The sequence below is a fragment of the Balaenoptera musculus genome, chromosome X (genome assembly GCF_009873245.2).
Source record: "Balaenoptera musculus isolate JJ_BM4_2016_0621 chromosome X, mBalMus1.pri.v3, whole genome shotgun sequence".
Taxonomy (NCBI): Eukaryota; Metazoa; Chordata; class Mammalia; order Artiodactyla; family Balaenopteridae; genus Balaenoptera; species Balaenoptera musculus.
The window spans coordinates 40,591,718-40,604,675 of record NC_045806.1 but is presented as its reverse complement, the minus strand read 5'-3'; the positions used below and the strand labels follow the sequence as shown (position 1 = coordinate 40,604,675).

Genomic DNA, 12,958 nt, shown 5'->3' with positions numbered 1-12,958 from the left:
TTTTGAAAATCATGTACTCAAGGCTTCGCTTTACTCTGTCTTTGGACTTTGCTGTGCACTATTGGACGGCTTCCGTTTGCCCCTCCACATTTCCACACCACCCTTCCCCACTCTCTTCTTGGCACTGGGAGGCTGACTGGTATGGAAGATTGCAAAGGTTCCTTTGCCTTCTACTTTCCCATTGGATTTGTCCACAGGGGGAGCACCAGTGGGAGACTGGGAGGAGGCTGGACATGCAGGGTCCCTGTGGGCTGGCTGTGTCCCTTGAACAAAGGTCACGGCTCCTGTTGGGTGACCCTCTCCACACAGCTCCTGGTTCTGGCAACCACTCCTTCCCTGGACCCTTTGAGCCTAGGGATGGTATAAAAGCTCCCTGTTTTCAGCCACAGGTACTGCCCTCCCCCTCTCCCGTGCTCTCTACACACTTCTATAAATAATGCCTTTATAAACACTCCTCAAATTACTCATCTGTTTCCTGCCAGAACCCTCGCTGATAAAGTCCTGGGACCCAGGTGTCCTGGGCTGCCAGCCCCGTGCTCTGTTCGTTGAGATTAGCCTCCGCCAGTCCTGAGTCCCTGAGTGACTGACTGACTGATGTGAATAGAGGCCTCTGGTGCAAACCCCCAGTGGACGTACTGTATGAGTAATAGATAAAATTTCTCTCGCGTTTGACCACTGAGATTTTGGGAAGTTTGTTACTGCAGCAGAAAGCAACCCACCACACACGGCCTGTTTTCTCATCTCTAAATTGGGAGATATGATACTACTACCTTCCTAGGGTTTTTATGAGGACTAAATGAGATTGTAAAATGTTTAGCATAGTGTCTGCTTCCAGGTAAGACCTTAGTAATTGTTATTATTATCATTGTTAATTTTTCTTCAGCATTGGGTTCAAAACAAGACAATTCTTGTGTCACATAATGATAAACTAAGAGTAGGGGTTTTGTATTAGTCAGGTTTCTTCAAAGAAACAGAATAAATAGGAGACGTGTGTGTGTGAGGGGGAGAGGGAAAGAGACATATTGATTGATTGACTGCTTGATTGTAAGGAATTGGCTCATGTGATTATGGAGGCTAAGAAGTCTCAAGATCTGCCGTGCAAAGGCTTGAGAACCAGGAGAGCCAATGCTGTAGTTCCAGTCTGGGTCCAAAGACAGGCAGAGAAAGTGAATTCTCCCTTACTCTGCCTTTTTGTTCTAGTGAAACCTTCAACAGACCACATGAGTCCCACCCTCATTGAGGGGGGCCATCTGCTTTACTCAGTCTACTGATTCAAATGTGAATCTCATCCAGAACCTCACAGACACATCCAGAATAATGTTTAATCGAATATCTGGGCACCCCATGGTCCAGTCAAGTTGACGAGTAAAATTAACAATCACATATCGTTCATGTAATAAATAATCGAGAAAACAGGAACTTTTTTAAGCCTAATCCCTAAAGATTTTTCCTGTTGTGTAACTTGATAAACTGTTTTCAAGGGTGGAAGAAAGAGGTTGACCTTGTTTGCGTCTTGTTTTATACAGATGACATGTCTGTCCTTTAGGAAGTATGCCTGCTGGTGATGCCCCCTGTTGATGTCTGGTTAGCATCTGAAAGCTTAGAGTAGTGGTTTTATTGCCTAGATTTACGATTATCTGGAGCAGCCTCATGATATAGTTGACATTTTTCAAATCCAAATTATTTTTTGTTTACTCTCAGTAAATGAGTTAAACTTTTTGAAAAGAAAGGCGTGATGGGAAGTGGTTTCAGAATCTCCCTTAATCCCTAACAAAAACAGAGAAAGCAAGACAGCAAAAAAGAAAACACAGACTCAACTAGCTGACAGAGTATCTCCATGAATCCCCAGTTATCAACTGGTGGGGTCAAACTACCTGTAGCAGTGAGACTTAGGGATAAGAACAGCAGCTGCGCTGGAGGAAGCAAAGGAAAGAGGGGGCTGCTGGTCATCTTGATTGTCAGGGAACCTAGAAATTTCCCACAAGTATTCACACTCAAAAGGAGGGATCCCCACTGGGAGTAAAGAATTTTATGGTCGTATTGGATAACAGCAGTTAATACTGGGAGGAGGCTTTTCAGGCTCTAATTTGTGGGTGAGGGCAAGGAGACTGGAGGAGGTGTGAGGCTGCTGGAGTGACCTGGGCCCTCAGACCTCTCAGGAAATCCCTTGTAGAAGATCGCTCTGCAAGGACAGAACCACTCCCTAAAAATGACCTGCTCGGACCACAGACCTTGATTGATGGGGCGTTAAAAGAGAAAGCTCAGATAGTAATGGTGGAGAAGGCCAGAGGAAGTAGATCTGAGTATTGGCTACACCTCCGGGTGGCTACGCCTCTGGGTCGTATTTTTAATACTTCAATGTAAAACCAGAAGAGGGAGCCCTAGAGCCATGAAACTGGAAAAGCTGTTCTGGGCCTTCTACCCCCTACCCACCTCACTTAATATGGGCAGCAGAAACGGATTGAGGTTGAACTTCATGTAAATATAAGAAAAAATGGGGATAACCCCTATGAATAATAAAGTTACAGATAATGAAGTCATACCAGAAGAAGAGGGTCCCAAAGCAGATGAAACTTTATTAACATTCCAACAGAAGCTAAAGGAAGTTAAGAAAATGATAGAAGTTATACAAGAACTGTATACATCAGGATTGGAAAATTCAGAAATGAGAGGACTACACAATAGGACGTTATGAAAAGAGAGCTGACAGAAAGGAATGGAGGGGGAACCCATGGAGAAAACGAGATGTAAAGTATTAAAACAATCAATTTGAAAATGGGTAAACCCCGAATGATAGTGTCAAGGAATATACATTGGTGGTCAAACTATAAGGAAATGCAAGGAAATGATTCCTATAAATCAGGTTACTGGTTACTTTTGAGTGAAGGAAGGGGCTTGAGATTGGGATGGTACATACTGTGGGGGGCTTCTGTGGGGGCTGGCAAAGTTCCATTTCTTGAACTGGATGATGGTTACAAGAGTGGTTGGCTTATAATAGTGCTAAATATTTGTTTGGTTTTGTTTTCTAATAGTATCAGTTAGTAATGCGTTTGGCTGCAAATAACAGAAAAATCTGGCTAATACTAGCTTAAACAGAGAGCTATTTATCTTGGCTAACGGCTCCGAGCTGGTGCCATGGCTGCCACTACAATCAGGCATCCAGGCACTCAGTCTTTCTAGGGCATTACCCTTGGGTTTCAGACACACCTTAGTTGCCCCATGGAGGGAAGATGACTGCACTGCGTCCAGTCTCCACCCTCTTCCAGGCAGCAAAAGTGGCACTCGCCACAAGGGAAGCTGAAGAAGTGAGTTTAGTTTTTCAGGTCCTTATGGCAGAAACTAACAAAGCAGAAGGTGCTGGGTGTGAGTGTTGAAAGAGAACCCCGCCTGCATGTATACATTTAGAGCAGTGGTTCTCAACTGGGGGTGATTCTGCGCCACACCCCTCCCCCCACCCCCCCGCCCAGCAGACATTTGGCAATGTCTGGAGACATTTTTGGTTGTCACAACTTGGCAGGGGAGAATGTGCAGTGCTACTGGTATCTTGTGGGTAGAGGTCAGGGATACTGCTAAACTGTCTTACGATGCACAGGACAGCCCCCACGACAGAGTTATATGGCCCCGAATATCAGTAGAACTGAAGTTGAGAAACTCCAAAGCCCTTTCAGGTGGGTCCATAAAGTCAAAAGTGATTTAATAATAATAGTAGTACATCATTTGTCTTTTTAACTTACGTTCTTTCACAAGTGTACCATTGACTGGAGTTTTCCAGGGGCTGTATAATGTGTGATACTGACTCTCTGTTGATCGAATGCAGAAACAGGTATGAGAACCATCTATCTTCCATTACTTCAGATGTGAAAGAGATCTGAGAAAATGTAAAACAGTGGCTCTCTTCTCACTATTTTTTTTTTGGAAAATATATTTTTCATTAAAAATATGTTAACATATAATGGTTTTACTAGTAATTTAAATGAATAAATATTGAATTTTTTGTTTTATTCAATACAGTAAATATTGATACCTATAGCCCACAAAACTAAAGCTCTTTGGAGCCTCAAAATTTTCTAAGGGTTTAAAGGAGTCCTGAGATCAAAAGTATGAGAGCTGCTGGTCTAGTAAATAGCTGATTTTTTAAAAAATTTTTTTAATTTAATTTAATTTTTTTTATACAGCAGGTCCTTATTAGTCATCAATTTTATACACATCAGTGTATACATGTCAATCCCAATTGCCCAATTCATCACACCACCATCCCCACCCCCCTGCCGCTTTCCCCCCTTTGTGTCCATACCTTTGTTCTCTACATCTGTGTCTCAATTTCTGTCCTGCAAACCAGTTCATCTGTACCATTTTCTAGGTTCCACATATATGCATTAATATACGATATTTGTTTTTCTCTTTCTGACTTACTTCACTCTGTATGACAATCTCTAGATCCATCCACGTCTCTGCAAATGACCCAATTTCGTTCCTTTTTATGGCTGAGTAATATTCCATTGTACATATATACCACATCTCCTTTATCCATTCGTCTGTCGATGGGCATTTAGGTTGCTTCCATGACCTGGCTATTGTAAGTAGTGCTGCAATGAACATTGGGGTGCATGTGTCTTTTTGAATTATGGTTTTCTCTGGGTACATGCCCAATAGTGGGATTGCTGGATCATACGGTAATTCTATTTTTAGTTTTTTAAGGAACCTCCATACTGTTCTCCATAGTGGCTGTATCAACTTACATTCCCACCAACAGTGCAAGAGGGTTCCCTTTCCTACACACCCTCTCCAGCATTTGTTGTTTGTAGATTTTCTGATGATGCCCATTTTAACAGGGGTGAGGTGATACCTCATTGTAGTTTTGATTTGCATTTCTCTAATGATTAGTGATGTTGAGCAGCTTTTCATGTGCTTCTTGACCATCTGTATGTCTTCTTTGGAGAAATGTCTATTTAGGTCTTCTGTCCATTTTTGAATTGGGTTGTTTGTTGTTTTCATATTGAGCTGCATGAGCTGTTTATGTATTTTGGAGATTAATCCTTTGTCCGTTGATTCGTCTGCAAATATTTTCTCCCATTCTGAGGGTTGTCTTTTCGTCTTGTTTATGGTTTCCTTTGCTGTGCAAAAGCTTTTAAGATTCATTAGGTCCCATTTGTTTACTTTTGTTTTTATTTCCATTTCTCTAGGAGGTGGGTCAAAAGAGATCTTGCTGTGATTTATGTCAAAGAGTGTTCTTCTTATGTTTTCCTCTAAGAGTTTTATAGTGTCTGGTCTTACATTTAGGTCTCTAATCCATTTTGAGTTTATTTTTGTGTATGGTGTTAGGGAGTGTTCTGATTTCATTCTTTTACATGTAGCTGTCCAGTTTTCCCAGCACCACTTATTGAAGAGACTGTCTTTTCTCCATTGTATATCCTTGCCTCCTTTGTCATAGATTAGTTGACCATAGGTCCGTAGGTTTATCTCTGGGCTTTCTATCTTGTTCCATTGATCTATGTTTCTGTTTTTCTGTCAGTACCATAGTGTCTTGATTACTGTAGCTTTGTAGTATAGTCTGAAATCAGGGCGTCTGATTCCTCCAGCTCCCTTTTTTTCCCTCAAGACTGCTTTGGCTATTCGGGGTCTTCTGTGTTTCCATACAAATTTTAAGATTTTTTTGTTCTAGTTCCGTAAAAAAATGCCATTGGTAATTTGATAGGGATTGCATTTAATCTGCAGATTGCTTTGGGTAGTTTAGTCATTTTCACAATATTGATTCTTCCAATCCAAGAACATGGTATACCTCTCCATCTGTTGGTATCATCTTTAATTTCTTTCATCAGTGTCTTATAGTTTTCTGCATACAGGTCTTTTGTCTCCCTAGGTAGGTTTATTCCTAGGTATTTTATTCTTTTTGTTGCAGTGGTAGAGGGGAGTGTTTCTTTAATTTCTCTTTCAGATTTTTCATCATTAGTGTATGGGAATGCAAGAGATTTCTGTGCATTAATTTTGTATCCTGCAGCTTTACCAAATTGATTGATTAGCTCTAGTAGTTTTCTGGTGGCATCTTTAGGATTCTCTATGTACAGTATCATGTCATCTGCAAACAGTGACAGTTTTACTTCTTCTTTTCCAATTTGTATTCCTTTTATTTCTTTTTCTGCTCTGATTGCCGTGGCTAGGACTTCCAAAACTATGTTGAATAATAGTGGCAAGAGTGGGCATCCTTGTCTTGTCCCTGATCTTAGAGGAAATGTTTCAGTTTTTCACCATTGAGAATGATGTTTGCTGTGGGTTTGTCATATATGGCCTTTATTATGTTGAGGTAGGTTCCCTCTATACCCACTTTCTGGAGAGTTTTTATCATACATAAATGGGTGTTGAATTTTGTCAAAAGCTTTTTCTGCATCTATTGAGATGATCATATGGTTTTTATTCTTCAATTTGTTAATATGGTGTATCACATTGATTGATTTGCGTATATTGAAGAATCCTTGCATCCCTGGGTAAATCCCACTTGATCATGGTGTATGATCGTTTTAATGTGTTGTTGGATTCTGTTTGCTAGTATTTTGTTGAGGCTTTTTGCATCTATATTCATCAGTGATATTGGTCTGTAGTTTTCTTTCTTTGTGACATCTTTGTCTGGTTTTGGTATCAGGGTGAAGGTGGCCTCATAGAATGAGTTTGGGAGTGTTCCTTCCTCTGCAATTTTTTGGAAGAGTTTGAGAAGGATGGGTGTTAACTCTTCTCTAAATGTTTGATAGGATTCACCTGTGAAGCCATCCAGTCCTGGACTTTTGTTTTTTGGAACATTTTTAATCACAGTTTCAATTTCATTACTTGTGATTGGTCTCTTCATATTTTCTATTTCTTCCTGGTTCAGTCTTGGAAGGTTATACCTTTCTAAGAATTTGTCCATTTCTTCCAGGTTGTCCATTTTATTGGCATAGAGTTGCTTGTAGTAGTCTCTTAGGATGCTTTGTATTTCTGCCGTGTCTGTTGTAACTTCTCCTTTCTCATTTCTAATTTTATTGATTTGAGTCCTCTCCCTCTTTTTCTTGATGAGTCTGACTAATGGTTTATCAGTTTTGTTTATCTTCTCAAAGAACCAACTTTTAGTTTTATTGATCTTTGCTATTGTTTTCTTTGTTTCTATTTCATTTATTTCTTCTCTGATCTTTATGATTTCTTTCCTTCTGCTAACTTTGGGTTTTGTTTGTTCTTCTTTCTCTAGTTTCTCTAGGTGTAAGGTTAGATTGTTTATTTGAGATTTTTCTTGTTTCTTGAGATAGGCTTGTATAGCTATAAACTTCCCTCTTAGAACTGCTTTTGCTGTATCCCATAGGTTTTGGATTGTCGTGTTTTCATTGTCATTTGTCTCCAGGTATTTTTTGATTTCCTCTTTGATTTCTTCAGTGATCTCTTGGTTATTTAGTAACGTATTGTTTAGCCTCCATGTGTTTGTGTTTTTTACGTTTTTTTCCCTGTAATTCATTTCTAATCTCATAGTGTTGTGGTCAGAAAAGATGCTTGATATGACTTCAATTTTCTTAAATTTACTGTGGCTTGATTTGTGACCCAAGATGTGATTTATCCTGGAGAATGTTCCGTGCACACTTGAGAAGAAAGTGTAATCTGCAGTTTTTATCAATTAAATCTATCTGGTCTGTTATGTCATTTAAAGCTTCTGTTTCCTTATTTATTTTCATTTTGGATGATCTGTCCATTGGTGTAAGTGAGGTGTTAAAGTCCCCCACTATTATTGTGTTACTGTCGATTTCCTCTTTTATAGCTGTTAGCAGTTACCTTATGTATTGAGGTGCTCCTATGTTGGGTGCATATATATTTATAATTGTATATCTTCTTCTTGGATTGATCCTTTGATCATTATGTAGTGTCCTTCCTTGTCTCTTGTAACATTCTTTATTTTAAAGTCTATTTTATCTGATATGAGTATTGCTACTCCAGCTTTCTTTTGATTTCCATTTACATGGAATATCTTTTTCCATCCCCTCACTTTCAGTCTGTATGTGTCCCTAGGTCTGAAGTGGGTCCCTTGTAGACAGCATGTATGGGGGTCTTATTTTTGTATCCATTCAGCAAGCCTGTGTCTTTTGGTTGGAGCATTTAATCCAGTCACGTTTAAGGTCATTATCGATATGTATGTTCCTATGACCATTTTCTTAATTGTTTTGGGTTTGTTTTTGTAGGTCCTTTTGTTCTCTTGTGTTTCCCACTTAGAGAAGTTCCTTTAGCATTTGTTGTAGAGCTGGTTTGGTTGTGCTGAATTCTCTTAGCTTTTGCTTGTCTGTAAAGCTTTTGATTTCTCCATCGAAGCTGAATGAGGTCCTTGCCGGGTAGAGTAATCTTGGTTGTAGGTTCTTCCCTTTCATCACTTTAAGTATATCTTGCCACTCTCTTCTGGCTTGTAGAGTTTCTGCTGAGAAATCAGCTGTTAACCTTATGGGCGTTCCCTTGTATGTTATTTGTCGTTTTTCCCTTGCTGCTTTCAGTGGTTTTTCTTTGTCTTTAATTTTTGCCAATTTGATTACTATGTGTCTTGGTGTGTTTCTCCTTGGGTTTATCCTGTATGGGACTCTCTGTGCGTCCTGGACTTGGGTGGCTATTTCCTTTCCCATGTTAGGGAAGTTTTCGACTATAATCTCTTCAAAGATTTTCTCGGGTCCTTTCTCTCTCTCTTCTCCTTCTGGGACCCCTATAATGCAAATGTTGTTGTGTTTAATGTTGTTCCAGAGGTCTCTTAGGCTGTCTTCATTTCTTTTCATTCTTTTTTCTTTAATCTGTTCCACAGCAGTGAATTCCACCATTCTGTCTTCCAGGTCACTTATCCGTTCTTCTGCCTCAGTTATTCTGCTATTGATTACTTCTAGTGTATTTTTCATTTCAGTTATTGTATTGTTCATCTCTGTCTGTTCTTTAATTCTTCTAGGTGTTTGTTCTTTAATTCTTCTAGGTCTTTGTTAAACATTTCTTGCATCTTCTCGATCTTTGCCTCCATTGTTTTTCTGAGGCCCTAGATCATCTTCACTATCATTATTCTGAATTCTTTTACTGGAAGATTGCCTATCTCCACTTCATTTAGTTGTTTTTCTGGGGTTTTATCTTGTTCCTTCATCTGGTACATAGCCCTCTGCCTTTTCATCTTGTCTGTCTTTCTGTAAATGTGGTTTTTGTTCCACAGGCTGCAGGATTGTAGTTCTTCTTGCTTCTGCTGTCTGCCCTCTGGTGGATAAGGCTATCTAAGAGGCTTGTGCAAGTTTCCTGATGGGAGGGACTGGTGGTGGGTAGAGCTGGCTGTTGCTCTGGTGTGCAGAGCTCAGTAAAACTTTAATCTACTTGTCTGCTGATGGGTGGGGCTGGGTTCCCTCCCTGTTGGTTGTTTTGCCTGAGGCGAGCCAACACTGGAGCCTATCTGGGCTCTTTGGTGGGGCTAATGGCAGACTCTGGGAGGGCTCACGCTAAGGAGTACTTCCCAAAACTTCTGCTGCCAGTGTCCTTGTCCTCACAGTGAGCCACAGACACCCCCCGCCTCTGCAGGAGACCTCCAACACTAGCAGGTGGGTCTGGTTCAGTCTCCCCTGGGGTCACTGCTCCTTCCCCTGGGTCCCGATGCACACACTACTTTGTGTGTGCCCTCCAAGAGTGCAGTGTCTGTTTTCCCCAATCCTGTCAATGTCCTGCAATCAAATCCCGCTAGCATTCAAAGTCTGATTCTCTATGAATTCCTCCTCCCATTGCCAGACCCCCAGGTTGGGAAGCCTGATGCGGGGCTTAGAACCTTCACTCTAGTGGGTGGACTTCTGTGGTATAAGTGTTCTCCAGTTTGTGAGTCACCCACCCAGCAGTTATGGGATTTGATTTTACTGTGATAGCGCCCCTCCTACCATCTCATTGTGGCTTCTCCTTTGTTTTTGGATGTGGGGTATCTTTTTTGGTGAGTTCCAGTGTCTTTCTGTGGATGATTGTCCAGCAGCCAGTTGTGATTCCGGTGTTCTCGCAAGAGGGAGTGAGAGCATGTCCTTCTACTTCGCCATCTTGGTTCCTAATCAAAAATAGCTGATTTTTAAATGTTTATGAAATGTGAAAACTGTGAGAAGTGTAATTATGTATACTCTGTTATAAGTGAAGACTTCCATTATTTCATAATCCTTTATTAAACCTTCACTGTGCCCCGACCCTATGCTGGAGCACAGTGATCAATAAAATAGGGTTTCTTTGCAGCAACATGGATGGACCTAGAGACTACCATACTAAGTGAAGTAAGTCAGAAAGAGAAAGACAAATACCATATGATATCACTTATATGTGGAATCTAAAATATGACGCAAACGAACGTATCTATGAAACAGAAAGAGACTCACAGACATAGAGAACAGACTTGTGGTTGCCAAAGGAGAGGAGGGTGGGCGAGGGATGGAGTGGGAGTTTTGGATTAGCAGATGCAGACTGTTATATGTATCAATAGAATGGATAAACAACAGGGTCCTACTGTATAGCACAGGGAACTATATTCAATATCCTGTGATAAACCATAATGGAAAAGAATACGAAAAAGAATGTGTATGTGTGTGTGTGTGTATTCAGATATATATATATATATATATCTGAATCACTTTGCTGTAATCTGAAACTAACATAACTTTGTAAATCAACTATACTTCAATAAGATAAAAAATAAAATAGGGTTTCTGCCTTCAAAGAGATTTCAACCCACCAGTAGAGCCAAGTCACATTAATTGTGATTATTTTTTAAGTTCTGTAATAGAAGTGTTTTCAAAGTGTGACGGGATTACAGTGGAGAGCACAGTGTTATTAGAATCAAGCATCATATCATTAAGATTAGGAAGATTGCCATTTTCATTTCTGCCATAGACAGACGACCCATCTTTGACTCCCTTACTCTCTCCCAAACCACCCTGTCCCACCAAAGATAAGAATTGCTTCTATGAATTTGTTATCAATGGCTTAAAGTCAGAAACCGCAACTAATGTGTATGCTTTTGGCCCATGTTTTAGTGACTGTACTGGCGATATTTAATGAATTGCATGCAGATGTGGACCTTTATGCACTTCTGTTTGGAGAAAGTGTCCTAAATGATGCTGTTGCCATTGTACTGTCCTCGTAAGTAACAATATTTCTGCCTGGGAAGAGAGACTCTGGCTTCCTGAATGCTCTGGGCTAAAATCAGAGGCCCATCTTAAAAGTGTTAAATTTTGAATTGGGTGCTTTTCTAAATGAGGTTTATCAACTTAGTTGATAAAGTTATGTTGCTTTGTCCAGTCGGCAGCGATTGGAATGCCGATACCATCATAACGTGGTGACTGAAGATTAAATTAAACGAATGCACCATGGGGAGTCCTCTGCAGAGTGTAGATACCTATGTTTGTCGATATTTGTAAGTACCATGGTGTAAAACCAGCTTAGTGTTTTTTAACTCTCTCTTTAAACTCCAGGTCTATTGTTGCCTACCAGCCAGCGGGGCTGAACACTCACGCCTTTGATGCTGCTGCCTTTTTTAAGTCAGTTGGCATTTTTCTAGGTATATTTAGTGGCTCTTTTACCATGGGAGCTGTGACTGGTGTTGTGACTGCTCTAATATCCTTTTTGTAGTTTCTGCCCCTGCCTAAGTATGACTATGTGGTATTGCACTTGGGAAAAGAAAGTTCTCAGTTCTTCCTTTCAGAAATGAATCTTAAATTAATTGTTCCACGGGGGGCTGGGGGCTCCTGAAATGTCACCCTTTGGTGAAACATGACAGTCGATGGCCTAGCTAAGAGTTTGAGAAAATGTGTGAGAGTGTAGCTCTTGGCTTAGTTCTGTCCTCACCTTTGTGTTTTCTGTCCTTCCTATAAACCTGTTGGAGATAGGAGCTTGGGGGAAGCGTCAGTTTTTTTGGGGGGATGGGGTGGGGCGGAAAGAGTGGAAGAGCCAGGAGGAGGCTGGGAATCAGGGACCACCTCTCAGGAGGCTGGGAGGAAGCAGGCTCTGAAGTACTTTAGCCCCAGCCTGACTGCTGTTGTCCACTGTTCCAGGCCATATGGGGCTAACGTGGCCATAACTAGCCAGGGACTATCTGGGGGAATTACAGCAAGGTGGCCTTCCTTAAGCCAAGGACTGCACAATATTGACTTAAAAACCAACCAACCAACCAACCAACATAAAAGCAAAGTGCAGAATGAGTAGGCAAGACTTCCACAGGTGTGCTCAGTCCTTCATCATATCTTCTTTCAATGGCATTTAGATCACTAGTGTCCAATGCAGCTGTAATGGGAGCCCCATCATTTCAGCCTGGAGTTGATACACAAATTATTAACAAAAATTATACAAATTATTAATGAGATTTTATTCATTCAACTTTTGTACTAAATCTTGGAAATATGGTGTGTATTTTGCTCTTACAGCACATCTTAATTCAGACTAGCCACATTTTAAGTGTCAAGTAGCCACACGTGGCTAGCGGCTACCGTATTGGACTGTGCAGATTTAGACTGCTTTCTTCATCAGGGCCCTTTGATGTGCTGGGGATTTATACTGCTCATTGAAACCACTCACGAGATGGTTCTAAGCTGGCCTGCCATGGAATGGCACTGTTAGGAGGGGAATTGCCGATCCCAAAAGGTGACACCAGCACTTTGTAGTTGCCCCTGGCATTGTGCCTTCCTCCCTCCCTCGCTCCCTCATGCATGCATTAGGCACCTGCTGTGGACTCAGGCCTCAGTGGCCCACAGAGGTTAGAGTTGCCGCACCTCATCTTCCCAGGCCTGCCTGAGGCACTCCCAGCACTGCCAGAGCTAACCTGCCAGTCACACCTCAGGCCTTGACTGTGCCTCTCAGAAATGTGGCCATTGCAAGGAGCACAGAAAGCCCATTTCCAGTTTCTGTAGAAAGCTTAATTTTAAAAAACAGCTTTATTGAGATGAAATTCACATACCATACAATTCACCCATTTGAAGTGTAC

At 41.0% G+C, this 12,958-nt stretch overlaps 1 protein-coding gene across 4 annotated transcripts in view; it reads left to right on the top strand.

Moving 5' to 3' along the window:
- Window positions 1-12,958, top strand: part of SLC9A7 (solute carrier family 9 member A7) — a 143,003-nt gene that overhangs the window by 81,464 nt on the left and 48,581 nt on the right. For 3 of the 4 annotated variants that reach the window (XM_036839635.1, XM_036839637.1, XM_036839634.1), the window contains exons 6-7: window positions 11,016-11,121; window positions 11,454-11,595. The exons of the other annotated variant lie outside the window; for it this stretch is intronic. In XM_036839635.1, coding sequence (XP_036695530.1) covers window positions 11,016-11,121; window positions 11,454-11,595 — 248 coding nt within the window. The remainder of the gene's footprint in view (window positions 1-11,015; window positions 11,122-11,453; window positions 11,596-12,958) is intronic. 4 annotated transcript variants of the gene reach the window in all.